Genomic DNA, 22,907 nt, shown 5'->3' on the forward strand with positions numbered 1-22,907 from the left:
ACTGACAGATAATATAACAGTCAGATAATATAACAGTCAGATGATATAACTGACAGATTATATAACAGACAGATGATATAACTGACAGATTATATAACAGTCAGATGATATAACTGATAGATAATATAACAGACAGATAATATAACAGACAGATAATATAACAGACAGATAATATAACCGGCAGATGATATAACTGACAGATGATATAACAGACAGATAATATAACAGACAGATAATATAACAGACAGATAATATAACTGACAGATTATATAACAGACAGATAATATAACTGATAGATAATATAACAGACAGATAATATAACAGACAGATAATATAACCGGCAGATGATATAACTGACAGATGATATAACAGACAGATAATATAACAGACAGATAATATAACAGTCAGATTATATAACAGATAGATAATATAACTGACAGATAATATAACAGACAGATAATATAACAGACAGATAATATAACAGACAGATAATATAACCGGCAGATGATATAACTGACAGATGATATAACAGACAGATGATATAACCGACAGATAATATAACAGACAGATGATATAACTGACAGATAATATAACAGACAGATGATATAACAGTCAGATGATATAACAGACAGATGATATAACAGACAGATGATATAACAGTCAGATGATATAACAGTCAGATGATATAACAGACAGATGATATAACAGACAGATGATATAACTGACAGATAATATAACTGACAGATAATATAACAGACAGATGATATAACTGACAGATAATATAACAGACAGATGATATAACAGTCAGATGATATAACAGACAGATGATATAACAGACAGATGATATAACAGTCAGATGATATAACAGTCAGATGATATAACAGACAGATGATATAACAGACAGATGATATAACAGACAGATAATATAACAGTCAGATGATATAACAGACAGATGATATAACAGACAGATGATATAACAGACAGATAATATAACAGACAGATAATATAACAGACAGATAATATAACAGACAGATGATATAACAGACAGATGATATAACTGACAGATGATATAACCGACAGATGATATAACCGACAGATGATATAACAGACAGATAATATAACAGACAGATGATATAACAGATAATATTTTTATATATAACCATGTTGTGTGTTTTATGTTTGTTTTCAGAATCTGGGCGGAAGACAGCTGAGAGACAGTCGAGGTTTGAGCTCCAGTAACGTGGATCTGTACAACAGCCGCTAAACCTGTCCTCAACCACCACTATGCTACACACACACACACACACACACACACACACACACACACACACACACACACACACACACACACACACACACACACACACACACACACACACACACACACAGAATGATGACTAATGATGAGTCAGAAACTGTTAAACACTGGAGTTTTGTTTACATGAGACTTCACTGGAGATGAGGAGTTGTGTGTGTTTATGAGCTGAGGGTTCCTTTCATCCTTTATGGGGGATTTTAAAACTCATTATAAACTCATTATGAAAATAGAATGTAAGAGAATGTGCAGCGCACAAATAATGAAGATCGCACAATAATAATCAGCAGCAGCCTGTGTGGAGGATGCTTAAAATGTCGACAGTTTTCAGGGGACTCACACACACACACACACACACACAAACACACACACACACTCCGACAGACTCAGACACACACACACACACACACACACACTCCGACAGACTCAGACACACCAACACACACACACACTCAGACACACACACACACACTCAGACACACACTCTCCGACAGACCCAGACACACACTCATAAACTCACAAGCACTCACACACACACATACACTCCGACAGACTCAGACACATACAAACACTCAGAAACACACACACACAACACACACTCTCCGACAGACCCAGACACACACTCATAAACTCACAAGCACTCACACACACACATACACTCCGACAGACTCAGACACATACAAACGCTCAGAAACACACACACACAACACACACTCTCCGACAGACCCAGACACACACTCATAAACTCACAAGCACTCACACACACACATACACTCCGACAGACTCAGACACATACAAACACTCAGAAACACACACACACACACTCCGACAGACTCAGACACACACATAGACTCTCAGGCTGACGCTGCGTCTCAGAAAGGTCAATATATCATGAATAATCAGCTCATATGTTCATAATGTGCAGCACAGATATCAGGTTTATCTACAGAAACGAAATCTCTGTAATAATCAGACGCCTCCACACAACAGCTCTGAGCTCAGTCATGTTTAGCTGCGTGTGTTTCCAGATGAGTGTCTCTGATGATATGAATATTATAACACTGTACAGACGGTTGGGATCAGGGTATGTCATATATTCATATATAAGTGTGGGTTATTATTATCTTTATATATCAACTCGTTCAGGTTTCTGTGTTGTGCTAATGTTGTCCAGTCAGTGCTTGAATAATGAAACAGATTTATGGTTACAGGACCTCATGACCTATGAATGTTTATGGTGTAAATATTACAGATAATCCTCAGTTTGTGTATTTTAGAAACACTAAAGATGAGCATCTCAATCTGGGAGAAATGCCTTTGTTACTTTGAGATGATGATGATGATATTAGTGATATATTAGTGATATTAGTGATATATTAGTGATATTAGTGATACGCCACTGCATGTACTGTGTGATTGAACTTTTCCTCTTGTGTTGTTAAAACTGTCGACCAAAGCCGCTGCTCTTTGAGATTATGTTTCTGATATCCGAGGTCATATTGTTTTTTGAGGAGTGTGTTCTTCATCTAAAGCTGTTTGTTTCTGTTACGGGCTGAGAAAATAATATTCTCAAGACAATAATAAAATGTGCCAATTTTAACACTCCTGTCCAAGATTATTTTACTTCATTTAAAACATTTCTCATTGTATAATGTAGAGAAGGGCTGTGCGATATTGAAGAAAAATGCGATTTTGCTATTAGTGTGTAAAATCTTTTTAAATTATTATTATTATTATATTAAAAACTGAGAACGAGACCATTTATGTGTTTGACATTCTTTCTGAGAAAAGAAAGCGTCGCTACAACTTCTGAAAGTGACCGGCAGCGTTTTAGCAAAAATTAATGTCACAAATCTGACAATATAATTTTAACATCAATGTAAACAAACAAAAGAAGTGAACTGAAGGGATCGCGCGCTCTCAGAGAAGTGACTTGTGCACGTTTCGGTGTGTGTGTGTGTGTGTGTGTGTGTGTGTGTCAGACAGCGTGAGTTTGTTTTTCGTAAGCTATTGCGTTTATTAACTCTTTCTAACATCAGGCAAGTCCCATAAGAAACACTCATGAGCTAGTCTATTCTCTGCTCTGTGTCGCAGCTTCGACCTTTAACGTACACTTTATGACAATGTTGAAGTAGCCTATTAAAATCATTCAGATATTGCGTGCCGTTTCCATATGCGATACATTAGCGATATTTCGATATATTGCGCAGCCCTAGAGTTTAGAGTTAGAAGGTCAGTTCTAGAATTCTGTCGGGGACAATGGGGTAAGATGAGCCTCTTGTTTTTTTTTTAGTTATGTGGTCCTCAAGATATAAATGGACTGTCTAAAGTCATTTCAGGATCTATCATTTTAAATGATCAGTCTTTTTATTTAAAAAAAAAAAGTGTGGCTCAGTTTACCCCAGGTTAGGCGTAAGTTGATCTGAGTTGCACTGACCGTCTAACAGAATCCGAATCAGACCCGTTTGAAATGTTAAAGGTAATTGACCTATTTTAACTACTTTAATGATCAAATTTCTTTTTATAAAGTCATATTTTTTACTTAAAGATAACCACATAAAATCAAAACCAAATGAAGTTGACATTTGAATATCTTTAATTGTGTGCATTTTTTAAAAGAACATTTTTGAAAACCAAAGTTGTAACTTCCCCCAAAAAACATCTGTGTCGGTCATATAATGATGTGAATGGGGAACAATTCTATGAGAGCAAAAACACACACACACACACACAGACACACACACACACACCCTGCTGCTCGTGACGACACACTGATGTCTGAAGACACGAACCGATCGGTTTCTGAGAGAAACACAACAGTATTTGTGTTATTTTTACCTCATATCAGGCGGTAACGGTAGCGACAAAAATGAAGAGAAACACTGCACAGTGGACTATATTTAACTGCTGGTCAGAGAGGGATGCAAAAAATAATTAAAGCATGTACTGAGAATGAGGTATGAGAATATCGTGTAATATCTAAGTACTCATGACATAAAATATTTAGCTAGCTAATTAATTGCAATGTATTTAGCTATATAAAAACTATCAGTATAAGTTATAAAAGCAGCCGTCTGTTTTGCTAGTAAATTTTTCAATAGTGTCTGTAATTAACAATGACAAAAGTATTCACATCGGTGTTTGTTTTCTGCCTAAATTAATCTGACTTTTGAACGAATTGGATGAATGAACGATTTAAGTGCTCACTAAAACAGTGAATCTGGCGCATATTGGCGGTTTCAATACTTCATTTCTTTCTTTTTATAATCTCTATGTTAGAATTTTACGAATGATTATACACAAATTTCATAACGTTATGAGGTGTATAAATATCTTAACATGTTTTGTAACAGATTCGAGGTAAATATAGCAGCAGCAGGGATTGATAGATAGATAGATAGATAGATAGATAGATAGATAGATAGATAGATAGATAGATAGATAGGAATAAATAAATTATCCAATAACAATACACATACAAAAAATTCTTTAAAAAAACCTGGCATACCAACTTTCAACACCCCCCCCCCCCCCCCCCCCCCCGGATCGGCCGAATGAGGAATCTACATAATATATATCTATGATCACACCGGTTTGACCTCATCAGACGGCAGTAATAGCGGATGGGGACACTAGATGAGATTCGTCTGATCTGAGGTAAAAATAACACAAATACTGTTGTGTTTCTGGCAGAAACCGATCGGTTCGTGTCTTAAGACATCAGTGTGTCGTCACGAGCAGCAGGGTGTGTGTGTGTGTTGTCATTATATCATTATATGACCGACACACAGCAACGGTTGAGTTAAAAATCGTCATTAGTGTTCTCCTGAAGAAACACACACACCTACATGTTGGGTCAGCAGATCAACGTCAGGCTCATTTATGGGGGAACTATTCCATTAATAATCTGGATTTGCATGACCATCCATAATCTACACGCATGAGTGTTTGTCCACACACAGCTCCACCTCTGTCATCAAGTTTGCGGATGATACTGTTGTCCTGGGCCTCATTTCCAACAACAATGAGACCGCATACTTGGACGAGGTGGAGCAACTGACATCATGGTGCCAAGACAACTGTCTCCTTCTGAATGTGAACAAGACCAAAGAACTGATTGTGGACTTCAGGAAGAGACAGCAACGGTCATATTCCCCTCTCATGATCAGCGGGACACCAGTAGAGAGAGTGAGCAGCTTCAAATACCTGGGTGTGAACATCTCCGAGGACCTGACCTGGACTGCACATATCCAGTCTCAGGTGAAAAAGGCCAGGCAAAGACTGTACCACCTGCGCCAGCTGAGGAAATTCCGGGTCTCACCAGCTATCCTGAAAACTTTCTATTCAGGGGCGATAGAAAGTTTACTAACTCAGTGCATCACAGCGTGGTATGGTAACAGCACCAGTCACGACTGCAAAGCCCTGCAAAGAGTGGTGCGCTTGTCCGAGCGCATCTCAGGGTCAGCTCTCCCGTCTCTGCAGGACATCTACATCAAACGATGCAGAGGTAGAGCTACAAAAATCATCAAGGACATTAATCACCCGGCCAACCCCCACTTCACCCGGCTGCCTTCTGGTAAGCGCTTCCGTAGCCTGATGGCCAAAACTGAGAGACTCAGGAGGAGTTTCTTCCCACAGGCCATCAGACTCCTGAACGCTGTCACTTAACTACATGTGACTTCACCTCACTTCAGTATTAACAAACTCACACACTGATATGGCACTGCACTTTATTCTTGTGTTCATGTCACTACTCATTATAATGCTGTTTGCACATTACACTCCTGCACTTCTGTTATCCACGTATTTATTTCTATAGTCTCCAGTTTACTTATCTCACTTATTTTATTCCACATCTCTTATTTCTTTTACTTGATTTATTCATAATTCTACATATGTATATATATAGCACCTTCTCCTATTCCTATTTTATAATTTATTGTGCTTTAATTGTTAATTGTTATTTGCTGTCCATGGAGCGGACCTGTCTACATTTCACTGCCGGTTGTATTCTGTATAACTGTGTGTGTGACAAATAAAACTCTTGAACTTGAACATTAAATAATGCACATAAACTGAGATCATTGTGTGTTGTTTCCCGGCTGTTTGGACAAAAACTGATTTTTATGGAAAATATTTATTTTATTGCATTCTAGGTTTGCTTCTGTCGGTAGATTTATTTATATGCCGCAGTCAACGCTCAGGTCAATTAATGGCCTTTACAGACAAACTATGGGCTTATAATATTCACACTGATCAGGCATAACATTATGTCCTAATATTGAGTTGGTCCCCCTTTTGCTGACCCATTGAGGAATGGACTCCATTTGACCCCTGAAGGTGTGCTGTGGTATCTGGCACCAAAATGTTAGCAGCAGATCCTTTAAGTCCTGTATGTTAACTTGCACACACACCCGGCCATCCACGTGATGTAGAAGAACACGTGATTCCTCAGACCAGGCCGCCTTCTTCCATCGCTCCGTGGTCCAGTTCTGATGCTCACGTGCCACTGTTGATGCTTTCGGCGGGGTCAGAGGTCACCCTGACTGGTCCATACGCCTCAAACTGAGCTGCTCTGTGTATTCTGACAGCTTTCTATCAGAACCAGCATTAACTTCTGGAGCAGTTTGAGCTCCAGTAGCTCGTCTGTTTGATCGGACCCCACGGGCCAGCCTTCGCTCCCCACGGTCATCAATGAGCCTTGGCCGCCCATGACCCTGTGGCCGGTTCTCCACTGGTCCTTCCTTGGAGCACTTTTGATAGATACTGACCACTGCAGACCGGGAACAGCCCACAAGAGCTGCAGTTTTGGAGATGCTCTGACCCAGTCGTCTAGCCGTCACAATCTGGCCAAACTCGCTCAAATCCTTACGCTTGCCCATTTCTCCTGCTTCACACACATCAACTCTGAGGACTAAATGTTCACTTGCTGCCTAATATATCCCACCCACTAGCAGGTGTAAACAAGCTTTTATGATACTTTTATTTTCACACCTCACCATCAAGTTTAACTACAGCGGTTTTGTGAAGAGAAAAGCACATCAGTGGAATCTGTTCGCGGTCGCGGTTCCCGGTTCGGCCAGCGGGATGCAGCATTGGACCGGTTTACCGACACGAGCGAGCGCGCCGAGACCGGAAGAGAGAGAGAGAGAGAGAGAGAGAGAGAGAGAGAGAGAGAGAGAGAGAGAGAGAGAGAGAGAGAGAGAGAGAGAGAGTAAAGTGAGCCGCCGTTTCTCACGGACTCCAGACCGATCCCGAGAGGAGCGCAGCGGGAATACTGCCGTCGTTTACCGGACTCACGGAGCGCTTCTCTCGCGTCTCAGTTTGTTGTGAAACAGAAGAACCGTCATTTCTGCCGTTCGACCTGCGCAGCTACACCTGCGCGTCCCCGGAAAACATGGACGGATCACCGGGGACCGAAACCGAGAGGAGCTCCAGAACAACAACCCGGAGACCGAGAACGAGACCGGGACCGGACGGCCGAATGCTGGCCCTCCTCATGATGTGCTCCGAAGGTAAGGGCATCTCACCTGGACACACACACACACACACAGCTCAGGCTCGTGTTACCTGAGTGCCACTTCCGCAAAATATGCCTCGGTAAATCATAATTATGACATATTAATGATTATAAAGCGAAGTTATGACTTGGTATATCATGAGATAACATTAGAGATGAGCGTCTCCTTTTTAAGTGCCAGTAGCCTACAGTACCCCGGCATTCAAATGTGCTTTTACATTATTTTAACTTCTGCAGTTATCGTATTGTTGCCCTTTTCATTTTATTTTAATCTACTTATTTATTATTATTATTATTTCTTTGCCTTCCTTTGCTTATTGCACTCAGCATTTGATTGTGAAGCACTTTGGTGTGGCTCAGCCATCTGTATGTGCTAAAGAAATACAATGTGACTTTGACTTTGATTAAAAGTGTGATTTTATCCTCCTTAAACCCAGGAAAACAAAGTATTTTGGATGTAGTATTTTCATGTCATTACATTGTTATAAGAATTAAACATTCATATGTTATGATGTGTACACAGACACCGGACATAAAATGAGAAATGACATGTTTAGGCAAAAACAATGGGCTTTTCTTTTTCATTCACCAATCAGTTTTCAGGATTTGTTTAAAGGTGAATCTCATCTGTGTTATGATTATGAAAGATAAAACGGAATGCATTGATATACCATTTTACTTTATGTAGTTATTATATAATAATATCTAATATAGGAGCATTGATATGTAATTTCTCCAGAACGCCTGATCAACATGAGTTAGTCCCGGTGGCTCTGCAGGGATGAAATCAATGTCCTGAACAGAAAGTCATATTTGATAAGAAACCATAACATACACACAAATTTGTATAACTACATGGGTATTACACTGGTATTACACTATAAATGTGGTTTATGAGGACATATCAAATGTCCTCATAATTCAAATGGCCTTAAAAACACACTAAATGATGTTTTTTTGAGAAAGTAAAAATGCAGAATGTTTCCTGTGATGGGTAGGTTTAGGGGCAGGGGCAGTGTGTGTGTGTGTGTGTGTGTGTGTGTGATGGGTAGATTTAGGGGCAGTGTAAGGGGATAGCAAATACGGTTTGTACAGTATAAAAACCATTATGCCTATGGAATGTCCCCACAATTCACAAAAACAAACGTGTGTGTGTGTGTGAGTGTGTGTGTGTGTGTGAGAGAGAGAGAGTGTGTGTGTGTGTGTGTGTGTGTGTGTGTGTGAGAGAGAGAGTGTGTGTGTGTGAGTGAGAGAGATAGAATGTGTGTGTGTGTGTGTGTGTGTGTGTGTGTGTGTGTGTGAGAGAGAGTGTGTGTGTGTGAGAGAGAGAGATAGAGAGAGTGAGATTGTGTGTGTGTGTTTGTGTGTTCTGACTCTAGTGTGCACTTGTTTACTGTTTATTATTAAGTGTGTGTGTGTGTGTGAGAGAGAGAGAGAGTGTGTGTGTGTGAGAGAGAGAGATAGAGAGAGTGAGATTGTGTGTGTGTGTGTGTGTGTCGTTGCTGTTCATGATTGTGCTTGAGCACTAATTTATATTCTAAAGGCTCAATATTGTGGTTTTGTGTTTCTCTGTGATGTATCTTTTACACACACTTATGTTTTTTATAGTAATAATTATTTAGATCACTATTTAGATCAATTCTTGATCAAGCAATATTCAGAAACAGTTAGCTATCATGACTATTACTAGAAAATAAGATATACAAAAATACGGACGAATGATGTTTGAGAGGCAACACGTCTTATTCTTTAACTATAATAGATTTAATGCGCAGAGATGATGCTTGAAAGGGTTAGTTCACCCACAGTTCTCTCATTAATGACTGACCCTCCTGTGGTTGGCCAGCCGTCAGACCTCCGCTCATCTTCACACACAGCTTTACATTCATGCATTTAGCAGACGATTTTATCCAAAGCGACTTACAACTGAGGAGGACAGGAACGATCTGTCACGAAGAGGCGAAGAAACGCTAAAAGTGCCCTAAATACCAAGATCTGGATATTACTCAGAGTAGCAAAAACTAGAATAGATAGAGAGGGAAAGAGAAAAATAGAGGAAGAGTTAGAATGTTAGTTTTTGTGTGTGAAGATATTAGTGTTGAAATCCGATGGCTCAGAAAGGCCTTCATCTACAATCATTTATGAAGAGGCCTGAAGAGTGTTAGTGAGTCAGTGAATCGATTCATGATTCGGATCGCCTGAGCCTCGTGATTTCAGCAGTTTGACTCGCGATCCGAATCATGAATCGATTCACTGACTCATAACGGTTTGAAGCTTTGTTCTAAAAATTGACATTTGCAAAAAATTAGTGATAATTGGCATTCGTCAGCGATATCTGTAAACATTGATGCACTAAACCTTTTTTCACAAACAAGTCTTTGGCGAATGTCTGATTATGTGATTTTAACAGCCCGGTCTCAGTGGAAAACCGTACCTGTGTGTTTTAGCAAACCACATTGCGTACCAATATGTGCATATCGCGACAGTGAAATGTCCACTGGGTGGCGCTAAAGCTTAATTTTTTTCCGGAACAGATGTGTGTGAATCTGGCATGTTTTGTTACGTTGGTTTTTTTAACGTACACACACACACACACACACACACACTAAACCCTAAACCGACCCGATAGTGTTAACAAAAGCTAATGTGACAAAACTAAGATTGTGTCCGTGTTATTTTAGCTTGTGTTTGAACTCGTCTTTTACCATGACTCGTTTTTCCCGAGCTTTCAGCATCGCAGGTCAAATCTGTACCAGCTGAGCTATCGAGCTTAATATGTCGGAAAAGCTGAACATCTGGAGCTGGCTAAGTGACGCAAACTCCAAAATGTAATCGTTTACAAATCATGGAAAAAAGACCTGCTGTTTTAGTGCCTCTAGTGGTCATTTGACTGTGAAACTGTCGCGATATGAACCTATTGGTACGTATTTTGTGGTTTGCAAAGACGATGCCACAGGGACGGTTTGCCAATGAGGCCGGGCTGGATTTTGACTCCTAAATTCTTGGAACAAGACTACATGTTGCTTCCCGACCAATTATCGTTTGCCGTCTTTAATTGACACGCGTGATGTCGTTGAAAAGGCAGGTCTTGCGTTTGACTTCTGCAAACGAGAGCGTAGACAAAACTGAAACATCCTATGACACACACACCCACACACACAGCCCCTAAACCTACCCATCACACACACACCCACACACACAGCCCCTAAACCTACCCATCACACTCACACACACACACACCCACACACACTGCCCCTAAACCTACCCATCACACACACACACACCCACACACACAGCCCCTAAACCTACCCATCACACACACACACACACACACACACACACACACACACACACACACACACACACACACACACACACACACACACACACACACACACACACACACACACACACACAGCCCCTAAACCTACCCATCACACACACACCCACACACACACCCCCTAAACCTACCCATCACACACACACACACCCACACACACAGCCCCTAAACCTACCCATCACACACACACACACCCACACACACAGCCCCTAAACCTACCCATCACACACACACCCACACACACAGCCCCTAAACCTACCCATCACACACACACACACCCACACACACAGCCCCTAAACCTACCCATCACACACACACCCACACACACAGCCCCTAAACCTACCCATCACACACACACCCACACACACAGCCCCTAAACCTACCCATCACACACACACACACACACACACACACACACCCTAAACCTACCCATCACACACACACACACACAGATGCCCATATCGTGACGTCTGGACCTGGCGTAATGTCTCGGGGAACAGAAGGATAACCGCTCGTTGGATATGAGCTGCTCTGAGGTCTGGGATTAACATCGCGGTTTGACCAGCCGGGATTGGATTAGCGTGACCCGTCTGCAGATGAAGCGCGAGAGAGAGTGTTATAACAGCACATCTACAACGAGAACGACACGAGAATCACTCTCACAGCGCTTTTATTTCAGCTGATATGATAAATAATCTTGTTTCTTGTTTCTCACCCCATTGGCAGATCATTTTACCTGTTTAAAGTAAAAACTCACTTCATTTAGATTTGATTTTTAAGAAAACAAGAACAAATATCTCCTGTCGTTTCACTGATCTAGTAAATGCATCTTGATTTAAGAATTTGTAGATGTTTGGACTGGAAACAAGACAGAATGACTGAGTCAGAAGAGCATTTATAGCAGTGTGAGCTTCAACAACTCCAGAGACAAAGCTGTGCGTCCTTGGACTACTGTAGAGGAATAGATTGAATAGATGGAAGTGAGCGAGAGCGAGGCGAGGCGTTGTGCTGTGTGCGACTAAATATAGTGCTAAATAATAAATGAGCAGCAAATCCTCATATTAGACTGATAGTGAAGGGTCATGTGACACTGAAGACTGGAGTAATGATGATAAACTCAGCTTTGATCTCAGGAATAAATTACTTTACACTAAAAACTCAAATAACACCGATGATCTCTCCTGTTAGTGGGTGGGCTATATTAGGCAGCAAGTGAACATTTAGTCCTCAGAGTTGATGTGTGTGAAGCAGGAGAAATGGGCAAGCGTAAGGATCTGAGCGAGTTTGGCCAGATTGTGACGGCTAGACGACTGGGTCAGAGCATCTCCAAAACTGCAGCTCTTGTGGGCTGTTCCCGGTCTGCAGTGGTCAGTATCTATCAAAAGTGCTCCAAGGAAGGACCAGTGGAGAACCGGCCACAGGGTCATGGGCGGCCAAGGCTCATTGATGACCGTGGGGAGCGAAGGCTGGCCCGTGGGGTCCGATCAAACAGACGAGCTACTGGAGCTCACACTGCTCCAGAAGTTAATGCTGGTTCTGATAGAAAGCTGTCAGAATACACAGAGCAGCTCAGTTTTGTGGCTCAGGTGTGTGTTCCTCATCAGCGTGGATGATTTGGTGTGTGTGGTTTCAGGCTCAATCATGTGTTTCTTTAAAGTCACCATGAAATGAAAACTCACCCGGTTGTCGTGCCAATAAAGCTGAATTGATTTGAATTAAAGCTAGCGTGTGTAACTGACTGTCAAGGTCATGTGATCTTCTGAGCACATCAGCTGTGTGTTCACCCCTCCCCCGCCTGTCGGCATCCACGTGTGTGTGTGTGTGTGTTGTGTGTGTGTTACACTGCCCCCCCACACACTCTTCTCACGCAATCTCTCAATCCCAACATCACACACATGTCTGATTCTGATGCTCAAACACAGATGATCTCTCAAGTATAAATAAATACGTAAATGCAGCATTAAATAAATAAATGTAGAAATACGCAAATAAATGAATACATAAATATATGAAGAAATAAATATAGAAATACATACATAAATAAATGAATGAATAAATAATTAGATACTGAAATAAATGCATGCAGAAATGAAGAAATAAATAATTAAATTCAGAAATAAATAAATGCAGATATGCATTAATGAATGAATACAAATAAATAATTTTGTAAAAAGTATAATTTTTAATTGTGCTTTTTTTGTATCAGTTGTGTTGTACTATATTTTTTCAAAATGTATTTCTACATTTATTTATTTCTGTGTCATATGTTAATAAGGTAGGCGGGCCTATCCTCTCTCAATGCAGGATTGGTCAATTAGTCAGAACCGTTTCTTTGGAACAAGATGAGATATTTAGCCACCTTTTTTGACTAAATCAAGGTAAATAAGGCTAGAAATGGCACTAACACACACACACACACACACACACACGAGAGTTACGGGACTTGCCGTTTGTATGGGTGGCGCTGGCATCGTGTGTTTTTAGACAAGAGATCAACAATGTCACTAAAGAAGTGTGTGTGTGTGTGTGTGTGTGTGTGTGTGTGTGTGTGTGTGTGTGTGTGTGTGTGTGTGTGTGTGTGTGTGAGAGAGAGAGAGAGAGAGAGAGAGAGAGAGAGAGAGAGAGAGAGAGAGAGAGAGAGAGAGAGAGAGAGAGAGAGAGAGATAGATCAGCTTGTACAGCTTCTTAAATAACCCAGTATGAAGGGAACAGGAGATGCAGTTTCCGGAGTTCTGCAAGTGTGTGTGTGTGTGTGTGTGTGTGTGTGGTCCCAGTCATGAGTGGGAACCTCAGGCGGTGGGTGAAACTGCATCAGATGTGTGTGTTTTGTTGGTAATCGGCATGTAAGTGCATATAGTGTGATCAACACCAACGTATAGTGTGTGTGTGTGTGTGTGTGTGTGTGATGACCCTTGGGTAACACAATGCTCAGTGCATTTCTCTTGATTTATCAAGATTTCACAGGTATTCTTGTGTAAAACTCTGTAACTATATCTATATTTAATTACTTTATCTCTCGCTCTCAGACTGCCATCCGTCTGTTGTTCTTGTCCTAAGATCAGTCTCTCGGTTGGAGAGAGAGTGTGTGTGTCTGTGTGTGTTTGACAGTGAGTTCAGACGGTGTGTGTGTGTGTGTGTGTGTGTGTCTTCATTGAGCTGAGGACGTAAGTGCTCCTGTTAGATTTCACTGCTATTGCACTCCATCTCTCCCGGTTTTCATTTCTTTAATTGATATCAATCATCTCAGCCACAGCTGCCACCTCTGCTGACGTTAGGAGCACGAGAGCAGTGTGTGTGAGAGTCAGTGAGTGTGTGTGTGTGTGCTCAGTGACTTCATTAAAAGGAATGTTAAAGGAATGTTTTGGATCCAATATAACTTTTGTTTCGCTCTAACAATGGAAGTATAGATACAGGAAAGCACAGCTGTAGGTCCTACAGTGTTTGAGAAGATCACCGACTCCCATAGGAACTGATGATGCCGGTCGCAAAAATCAGGGTTTAACAACTTTAAAGAACCTATAAAAACTACTGAAGTGCTAAAAATCTGAGCTGCTCATTTCTGATTTTACTAGTAGCTGAATTACTGTAGGATTGTGCTTGACGTCATGGCACACGCGTGGCGTTTTACAGCGTGTTCATCGGTGTATGATCGGATCATGGGCTTTATTTCCATCAGCTCATGCTCTGAGATCCACATATCTTCCCGTTGGCGGTTCGCAGCATCTCCCTGGTGGTTGCCTTAAAGTTGAGTTTATTACAATAAAAAAACTGAGTTGATGCAATGAAGGAAATTGGTTTAATAAATAGAAACTCTAAATATTATCGTGTCTGAACCACCTAAAAGTTTGATAAATCATGAAAATAGCACAATTTGGCTGCGTTATCACAAATAAAACACACAATTACCCAATATGCTCACAAATTCTTTTAATAATATTTGAATAAAGGATGTTGATTCTCACAAATGTTCATTGTATTTACTCAGATTTTCAATTTCAATCATGAGCGTCGGAAGCAAATATAAAGTGGGCGGGTCCACTACTCGCTGATTTTTTTTTTTACTGGAGTAACGTTAGATGCCATATTTACATTAAATACAAATATACCGCCGTTTACTAAACGATTGATTGGGCCAGACTAAATTACTTAAATCAGTGAGTTATTAACCGTGGCTATAGAGTAGCGGTAAGAGAAGCATGGCATAAAGTTTAGACGCAAACCCATCAGAGGTTCGAATCCGCCTTTTGCCGAACTCGCTCTACTCCCTTTTCCCATCACACATCAGATCGGAAAGGCATTTATTTTGATAAGTGGAAATACTGCATCTAATGTGTTTATCAAGGGTGTAACGATTTGTTTTAACAACGATTCGATTCGTATCATGATTTGAGGTTGTCGATACCATTTAACGACGATATTGGTTCACTTAGAACGATATGATCCGAAACGATTCAGTGACTTGAAATCGATTCAGTAACTTTTTAGATTAGATTTAGATTAAAAAAAATTTAATCTGTGTGACTGTTTTATTTCAGTTGAATCAAATTGTTGTTAAAACGAATCGTTACACCCCTAGCGTTTAATAATAAGTGTTTATCGATTAGGGGTAAACAGGCATGAGCTGAGTAATGCTGCCTTCACGTGCTGTCGGAGGTTTCCCACTTCAGAAGTCGTTCAGGCGCTTTGATGTCGGAAAGAATGGAGGACGCCAGGCTCAGACTTTTGTGCGTCTTGGGAAAATGTTATATTAACACTATAACCATTTCAGTCATTTCCCGGTCCCAGAAAATCATAATCACTGGCAAACACAGCTGCACAACACGAAAGCATATCGTTTATAATCACATTCACAATAAAGGCATAATGTGGACGAGATAAGGCTGCTTAAAGACTGAAAGGGCAATAGTTTTCAGCCATATGATCCTATTGTACAGCTGCTTTACCACACTATCTAGATCGTCAGCTTCCTCACTATTCTGGAAGGATGGTCAACATGCGATTTTCGATGTGTTTAAAATACACAATATGCTTCAAATGATTATTAATTTATGTAAATATGAACTACTTTAACGACAAGACAAGACAATGAAACTGTTGGGGAAAATAAACGAATAAAACACCTGCCACAGCAGAAATTCATCTCCCATCTGCCATTTTGAACGGTTATGCCACGCCCATCTCTGGAACTTGAGTATCAAAATTATTCCTGAACGTCCCAGTGGTAAACACGACCTCAGAGCGCGCTCATGTGCCATTTTTACCTCGGAAGCTCATATTTACGATAATTTCGATAACACGAGAAGAGATAATGTTAGAGACAATAAAAGTGAGTTTCTCCAATATCATTGGTCGTAAAAAGTGGGTGAGTCTTGTCCCACACACACACACACACACACACACACACACACACGCGCACACACACACACACACACACACACACACACACACACACACACACACACACACACACACACACACACACACACACACACACACACACACACACAATGGTTCCGACGCCCATGATTTCAGTGAACTTACAATTTTAAGGCAACCAGGTGACTTGTTTTTTAAATATTTTTTTTACGGTGTGTGAGTTTAGGTCTGCTGTTAGCGTTCAGCCGTGTGTTTTTTTCACTCCCATCATCCGGCTCTTCCGGCATGGGAAGTGTTGCCGGAGACGCGTCAGGAAATGACGCTGGTGTGGTGGAGCGGAAGTAAGCTCAAGGTCGCGTGGACGGAGAACAGGAAACTTTCCCCTTTTCAGGAAGTGTTGTGGAGGAAGTCGTGCAGCTGCGGGCCGGCTGTTTGTCTGATGATGCTCCGAACACAACGCTCCAGCTACACACTCATGACTAGGGCTCCATTCGACCAAAAATAAAAACCTTGATTAAAGGGATAGTTCAGCCAGTAATGAGCCTGATGTTGATCTGCTGACCCCAGGGCATCCACATGTAGGTGTGTGTGTTTCTTCAGGAGAACACAAATGAAGATTTTTAACTCAACCGCTGCTGTGTGTCGGTCATATAATGATGTGAATGGGGAACAATTCTATGAGAGTTAAAAACACACGCTTAGACAACACACACACACACCCTGCTGCTCGTGACGACACACTGATGTCTGAAGACACGAACCGATCGGTTTCTGAGAGAAACACAACAGTATTTGTGTTATTTTTACCTCATATCAGGCGAATCTCATCTAGTGTTCCCGTCCGCTATTACTGCCGTCTGATGAGGTCAAACGGACCCGATCATAGATATATATTATGTAGATTCCTCATTCGGCCGATCCGAACAGACACCAGTGAGGAATCTAAATATATAAATATATATATATATATCTATGATCGCACCAGTTTTGACAGATCTGTTCGTGTCTTAAGACATCAGTGTGTCGTCACGAGCAGCAGGTGTGTGTGTGTGTGTGTTGTCTAAGCATGTGTTTTTAACTCTCATAGAATTGTTCCCCATTCACATCATAATATGACCGACACACAGCAGCGGTTGAGTTAAACATCTTCATTTGTGTTCTCCTGAAGAAACACACACACCGACGTGTGGATGCCCTGGGGTCAGCAGATCAACATCACGCTCATTACTGGCTGAACTATCCCTTTAATTTAACATTTTACCTTGATTATGAATAATGAACGATTAATTTGCTTTGCTTTTTTGTTGCTTTTTTGGCCCTCATAAGGGTTTTATTGTAAATATTTTTACTATTAAAGGTGGAATTTCTTTTCCTAATGGAAAAGTGCATTTCTTTGTGATTTTAAAACACTTGAAGGAAAGTGTTCAGCAGTTATTGTCTATGGGCAGATTATTTCTGCTTGTTCTACGTCAGATACAGATAAATGAACACAGTAGATCTTCATTACATTATTTGATTTGCATTAATGAGAGCGTGATTGTGTGTGTGAATAACTCATACCGTTTCTATTCATTATGAAGCTGTGGTTTGGACTTCGAAGGTATTAAAATATATGCCGATGATGGTTGAGTTTCTAAGCTACTTTAGTGCCTTTACTAGTTTAGCCACAGGACAGTGTTGGTCTGCGTTTCTGCCGATCTTCATGTGATGCACGAGCTTCTGTCTGAGAGTTCGTTTGTCACAATAAATCAGGCATTAGTTCAACATAATACACATCTGATGGTCTAAAATCGCTTTAATGTTCAAACTGGCAGGCCTTTAAACACATACGAATGTTAAAGCTTTGTGAGGACGCAGGTGAAAGGGGTCTGCCTTCAGGGCGCTGAACGGATTTCTGAAAGTTTGCCGTATGGTTGTTTATGAATAGTGCACAATCGCTTTAAATGTTCGATCTGGCAAGCCTTTAAACCAGTTACTTTAATGAGGATGAAAGTGAATGCGATCTGGCATTGGGGCGTTCGCGCGCCGTGTATGTGTCTGTGTGTGTGTGTGTGCCCTCGATGTGACTGAAGAGGCAGAGTCACGTGACTAAAACCCAAATAACCCACATGGGAAAAATACGTTGGTTAGAAGTTCTGATTTTCGGTTTCGATTATTTTCCGATTAATCGTACAGCCCTACTCATCATGACTTGCACTTGTTAAACTACAGGTGTGTGTGAGTCTTTATAAATATGTGTGTGTGTGTGTGTGTGTGTGTGTGTGACGGTGTTTGGTCCCTCTCTGTGCTTCTCAGGTGAATCCACATTCCTCACGCGTTCAGGATGAGCTGCAGTGTGTGAAGTTGGTTAATAAATGTCCAGACACACAGAGGAGTTTCCTGGTGTTTGTGAACCGCTGGCTCGAGAGGGGCTTGTTCGATGATGTCACATGATTAAAATGGAGAGAACGGAGAGAGAAGAGCTTGTGAAAGAGTAAACCTGTGCAGACATCGCCAGCACTTCCAGAGTTTAGGAGCTAAATAGGAAAAGGATCGACCGCCTGCAGTTGATTTAGATATTCTAGGTATGATCAACTGGCCAGAGTTTAGAGACCGCAATAGACGTGATGGAGTATAATGTGTTAAGAGCTCGCTTAAGTACTGGAGCTAAACCATTTAGTGCTTTGAGTAATTAGCCGGATTTTAAAATGTCTGCGATGTTTAATAGGGAGCCAGTGCAGTGTGAGTGACGGGTGGCCCCGCCCTCGTCGTCAAAGAAGAGATGACGTTATTCTGACTCAAGATTATTAACACAATAATCATTTAAAATAAACACTGCACTTCCTTAACACACAAAAACTGCCAACATTGAGTTCATGTTGAGTTTAAAGGAGGTTTCTAACAATCTGGGCTCCGTTCCTAATCCTTTATGTTGAACTTCAGTTGCATCAGTTTCTGATGCGCTTCAAACCGCATTAATCATGAGCAGTATTTCCCCCGTGGAAGAAACAGTTGTCAGATTTTGCTGAGAAACATGAAGAGCCTCGGCGCCCCTGATCTGTTAGAAAACACAGTGATCTGATTTATGACACTAAACGCTTCTCGTCTGAGCGATTTATGAACGATCACAAAGCCTGTTAATATAAACCTCTAATCAACGGGCTGATCAGAGAGCCTCGCGTTCCAGAAGTGCTTCAGAGTTTCCCACCGTGTGCAGAAAAGAGATGAAACCATCCAGCTCTTGAAGGATTACACTTCAGAACACAGATGAAGTGCTGTAATTATTGTTGTGGATGATAATCTCTCATCTAAGAAACTCATTCTGTGAATGTGAACATCTGTCTTTAACTCTTCCTTGGGATGTCCCCCTGTCAGATCTTCAGGAGCTTAGTGTTACCGGGTTAGTTCAGCCTAAAGTGAACTGTCTGTCATTAACTCCTCTCCCTAATGTCGCTCCACACCCGTCAGACCTCCGCTCATCTTCACACACAGTTTAAGATACTTTATATTTAGTCCGAGAGCGTATGCAAGTGTATGCACACTATACTGTCCATGTCCAGAAAGGGAATAAAAACATCATCACAGTAGTCCATATGAGACATCAGTGGGTTAATTAGAGTCTCTTGAAGCATCCAAAATACATTTGGGTCCAAAAATAACAAAAACTACGACTTTATTCAGCATTGGCTTCTCTTCCGCGTTTGTGTTCAATCCTCAGATAAAGATTCAAACGGTTATGATGCGCACGCTCTCTTCAGAGAGTGAACAACGCAGATCAACAAATGAATATTATTTTAATATTAACGGTTCACCGCCTGCCGACAGGCTTACGTTTTGGTAGCCCGTCTGGAAAACACACAGCTCTGGGATGTTGGGCTTTGCGAGCTCTGGCCCATAACATGTCCAAGTCTGATCCCGAATCGCAATGAACCAACTAATAAAGGATTCTCCAGCCTGTGACAGCGTGCGGAGGTATGTTCTGTTAGACACACATAATCAACACAATCTGTAACAATGCAATACCATCACATATAAAAAGACGTGTTACTCACGTAAGTGTGTTGCACCATTCCTGTCGGACCGATACAGAAGCTCGGCGTTGTGTTTTAATCTCAGTATGTCTGCAGATCCAGTGTCTTGTCTACAAGCGATTATCTTGATATCTTCGGCGTGTTTATTGCTCGTTTAGCTGCACGAGTCAGTGGGCGGGGTTACAGAAGCAGGTGTGCGGGGTTACATAAGCAGGTGGGTGGAGCTACAGAGGTAGGCGTACACATTTATCGGTAGAGGCGGAGTTTCCTCTTCTTATACGTCATTGATTTGAGAGCCTCGTTTTCTGGGCCTGGTGTCTATAAAAGCTTTTCTTTGACTTTGAAGGACGTTTTCATCTCTGAAACCTACAGGATAATCTTATATGACCATGACCTTTAATATATCAGAGGCTCAAGGGAAAGCTGATTTCTCAATTCATCACCTCTTTAATTTAATTCTTATTGGTGTTTTAAGCGTCCCATTGTTTTTTGCTCTTGAGCTGTATGTGGATCACAAGTGCCCAAAACTTGTTCACATCTTTTTGTTTTTAAGATGAAAGATTGACAGGCTTTGCTGCACTTCTATGCCCTTCAGGCGACTATAAATTATGAAAACTATGAATTAATATTCAATAATATTATCAATATCGACTGCACTGGCACTATCAGATCAAATAATGCTTCACAGCTGAAATCGAATGTTTCATGTTTGATGATTTTTCAAACGGCATCACTGTTATCTTCCTGCTTTGAGTCAATCTGTAGAAATAAATCTGATTAACATATAGATGACACTCTGTGCTCTGACTCTGGGTCAGTCAGGCTTATGCAACAGCAGGACACTCTCATACACACACACACACACACACACACACACAGACGTAGACAGAAGAGCCCGTGGTGTGGACGTCTCACACACACACACACACACACAGACGCAGACAGAAGAGCCCGTGGTGTGGACGTCACACACACACACGCACACACACACACACACACACACACACACACACAGAAGAGCCCCTGCGGTGAGATGTGTGTGGTCAGAAGTCTTCAGTGTGTCGAGCGAGGGCTCGTTAGTGCAGCTCTGGGGCCGCGGTTGAATAGACTTCATCACAAAGAGCAAATTGAGTCTTTGTTCAGTCGCAGCTTGTCCTCCTGTGGGCCACCGTACATCCGCGTCCCGGAGGACTTTGGTCTCCGCTGGGTTTCAGCTCTGGATCTTCATCAGGACGGGACAGTCTCAGCGAACCTACAGTGACAGATTATGGATCATTCCCAGCTTTGAGTTCTGCGTTATATAGATCATCTCAAAGACTTCTGCTTTGTTCTGCACTCTCTTGTCAAGTCATATTTATATAACATTTCATACAATGCAGAAGGAGCTACACACACACACACACACACACACACACGCACACTTCACACTTCCACACCATACTTCTAGACAGGCTGGAAAACTGGGTCGGGCTTTCTGGGATGGTCCTCAGATGGTTCAGGTCTTAGAAGGGAGAGGTTATTATGTGAGTATAGGAGACCATAAGTCTGAGTGGACGTCCATGACATGCGGAGTCCCACAAGGGTCAATTCTAGCACCACTCCTGTTTAACCTGTATATGCTGCCACTGAGCCAAATAATGAAGAAGAACAATATTGCTTACCACAGCTCTGCTGATGACACCCAGCTCTACTTAGCACTGTCACCTAATGACTACAGCCCCATTGACTCGCTGTGCAAATGCATTGATGAAGTTAACGACTGGATGTGCCAAAACTATCTTCAGTTAAACAAAGACAAAACCGAAATCACTACATTTGGAAACAAAGATGAAATTCTCAAGGTGAACGCGTATCTCGAGGCTAAAGGTCTGATAACAAAAAATCAAGTCAGGAATCTTGGTGTGATTTTGGAGTCAGACCTGAGTTTCAGTAGTCATGTCAAAGCAATAACTAAATCAGCTTACTATCATCTGAAAAATATTGCAAGGATTAGATGTTTTGTCTCCAGGCAAGACTTAGAGAAACTCGTTCATGCTTTCATCACCAGTAGGGTGGACTATTGTAATGGCCTTCTCACCGGCCTTCCCAAAAAGACCATTAGACAGCTGCAGCTCATACAGAACGCTGCTGCCAGGATTGTGAGCAGAACCAGAAAATATGACCATATCACACCAGTCCTCAGGTCTTTACACTGGCTTCCAGTTACATCTAGGATCGATTTTAAAGTACTATTACTTGTTTATAAATCACTCAATGAGCTAGGACCTCAATACATCGCAGATATGCTGATTAAATACAAACCCAACAGATCACTCAGATCAGCAGGATCAAGTCAGTTAGAAATAC

General features: G+C 41.3%; 2 protein-coding genes across 2 annotated transcripts in view; both read left to right on the top strand.

Annotated features, from left to right (window-relative positions):
• Window positions 1–2,915, top strand: part of klc1b (kinesin light chain 1b) — a 43,372-nt gene extending 40,457 nt beyond the window's left edge. Inside the window, exon 16 of the mRNA XM_067421260.1 lies at window positions 1,190–2,915. Coding sequence (XP_067277361.1) covers window positions 1,190–1,264 — 75 coding nt within the window. The 3' untranslated portion in view covers window positions 1,265–2,915. The remainder of the gene's footprint in view (window positions 1–1,189) is intronic.
• Window positions 2,916–7,517: 4,602 nt separating this feature from the next.
• ptk7b (protein tyrosine kinase 7b) overlaps window positions 7,518–22,907 on the top strand; it is a 93,092-nt gene continuing 77,702 nt past the window's right edge. The window contains exon 1 of the mRNA XM_067421475.1: window positions 7,518–7,830. Within this exon, the coding sequence (XP_067277576.1) occupies window positions 7,713–7,830 (118 nt within the window). The 5' untranslated portion in view covers window positions 7,518–7,712. The remainder of the gene's footprint in view (window positions 7,831–22,907) is intronic.

The sequence above is a fragment of the Pseudorasbora parva genome, chromosome 17, assembly GCF_024679245.1.
Source record: "Pseudorasbora parva isolate DD20220531a chromosome 17, ASM2467924v1, whole genome shotgun sequence".
NCBI lineage: Eukaryota > Metazoa > Chordata > Actinopteri > Cypriniformes > Gobionidae > Pseudorasbora > Pseudorasbora parva.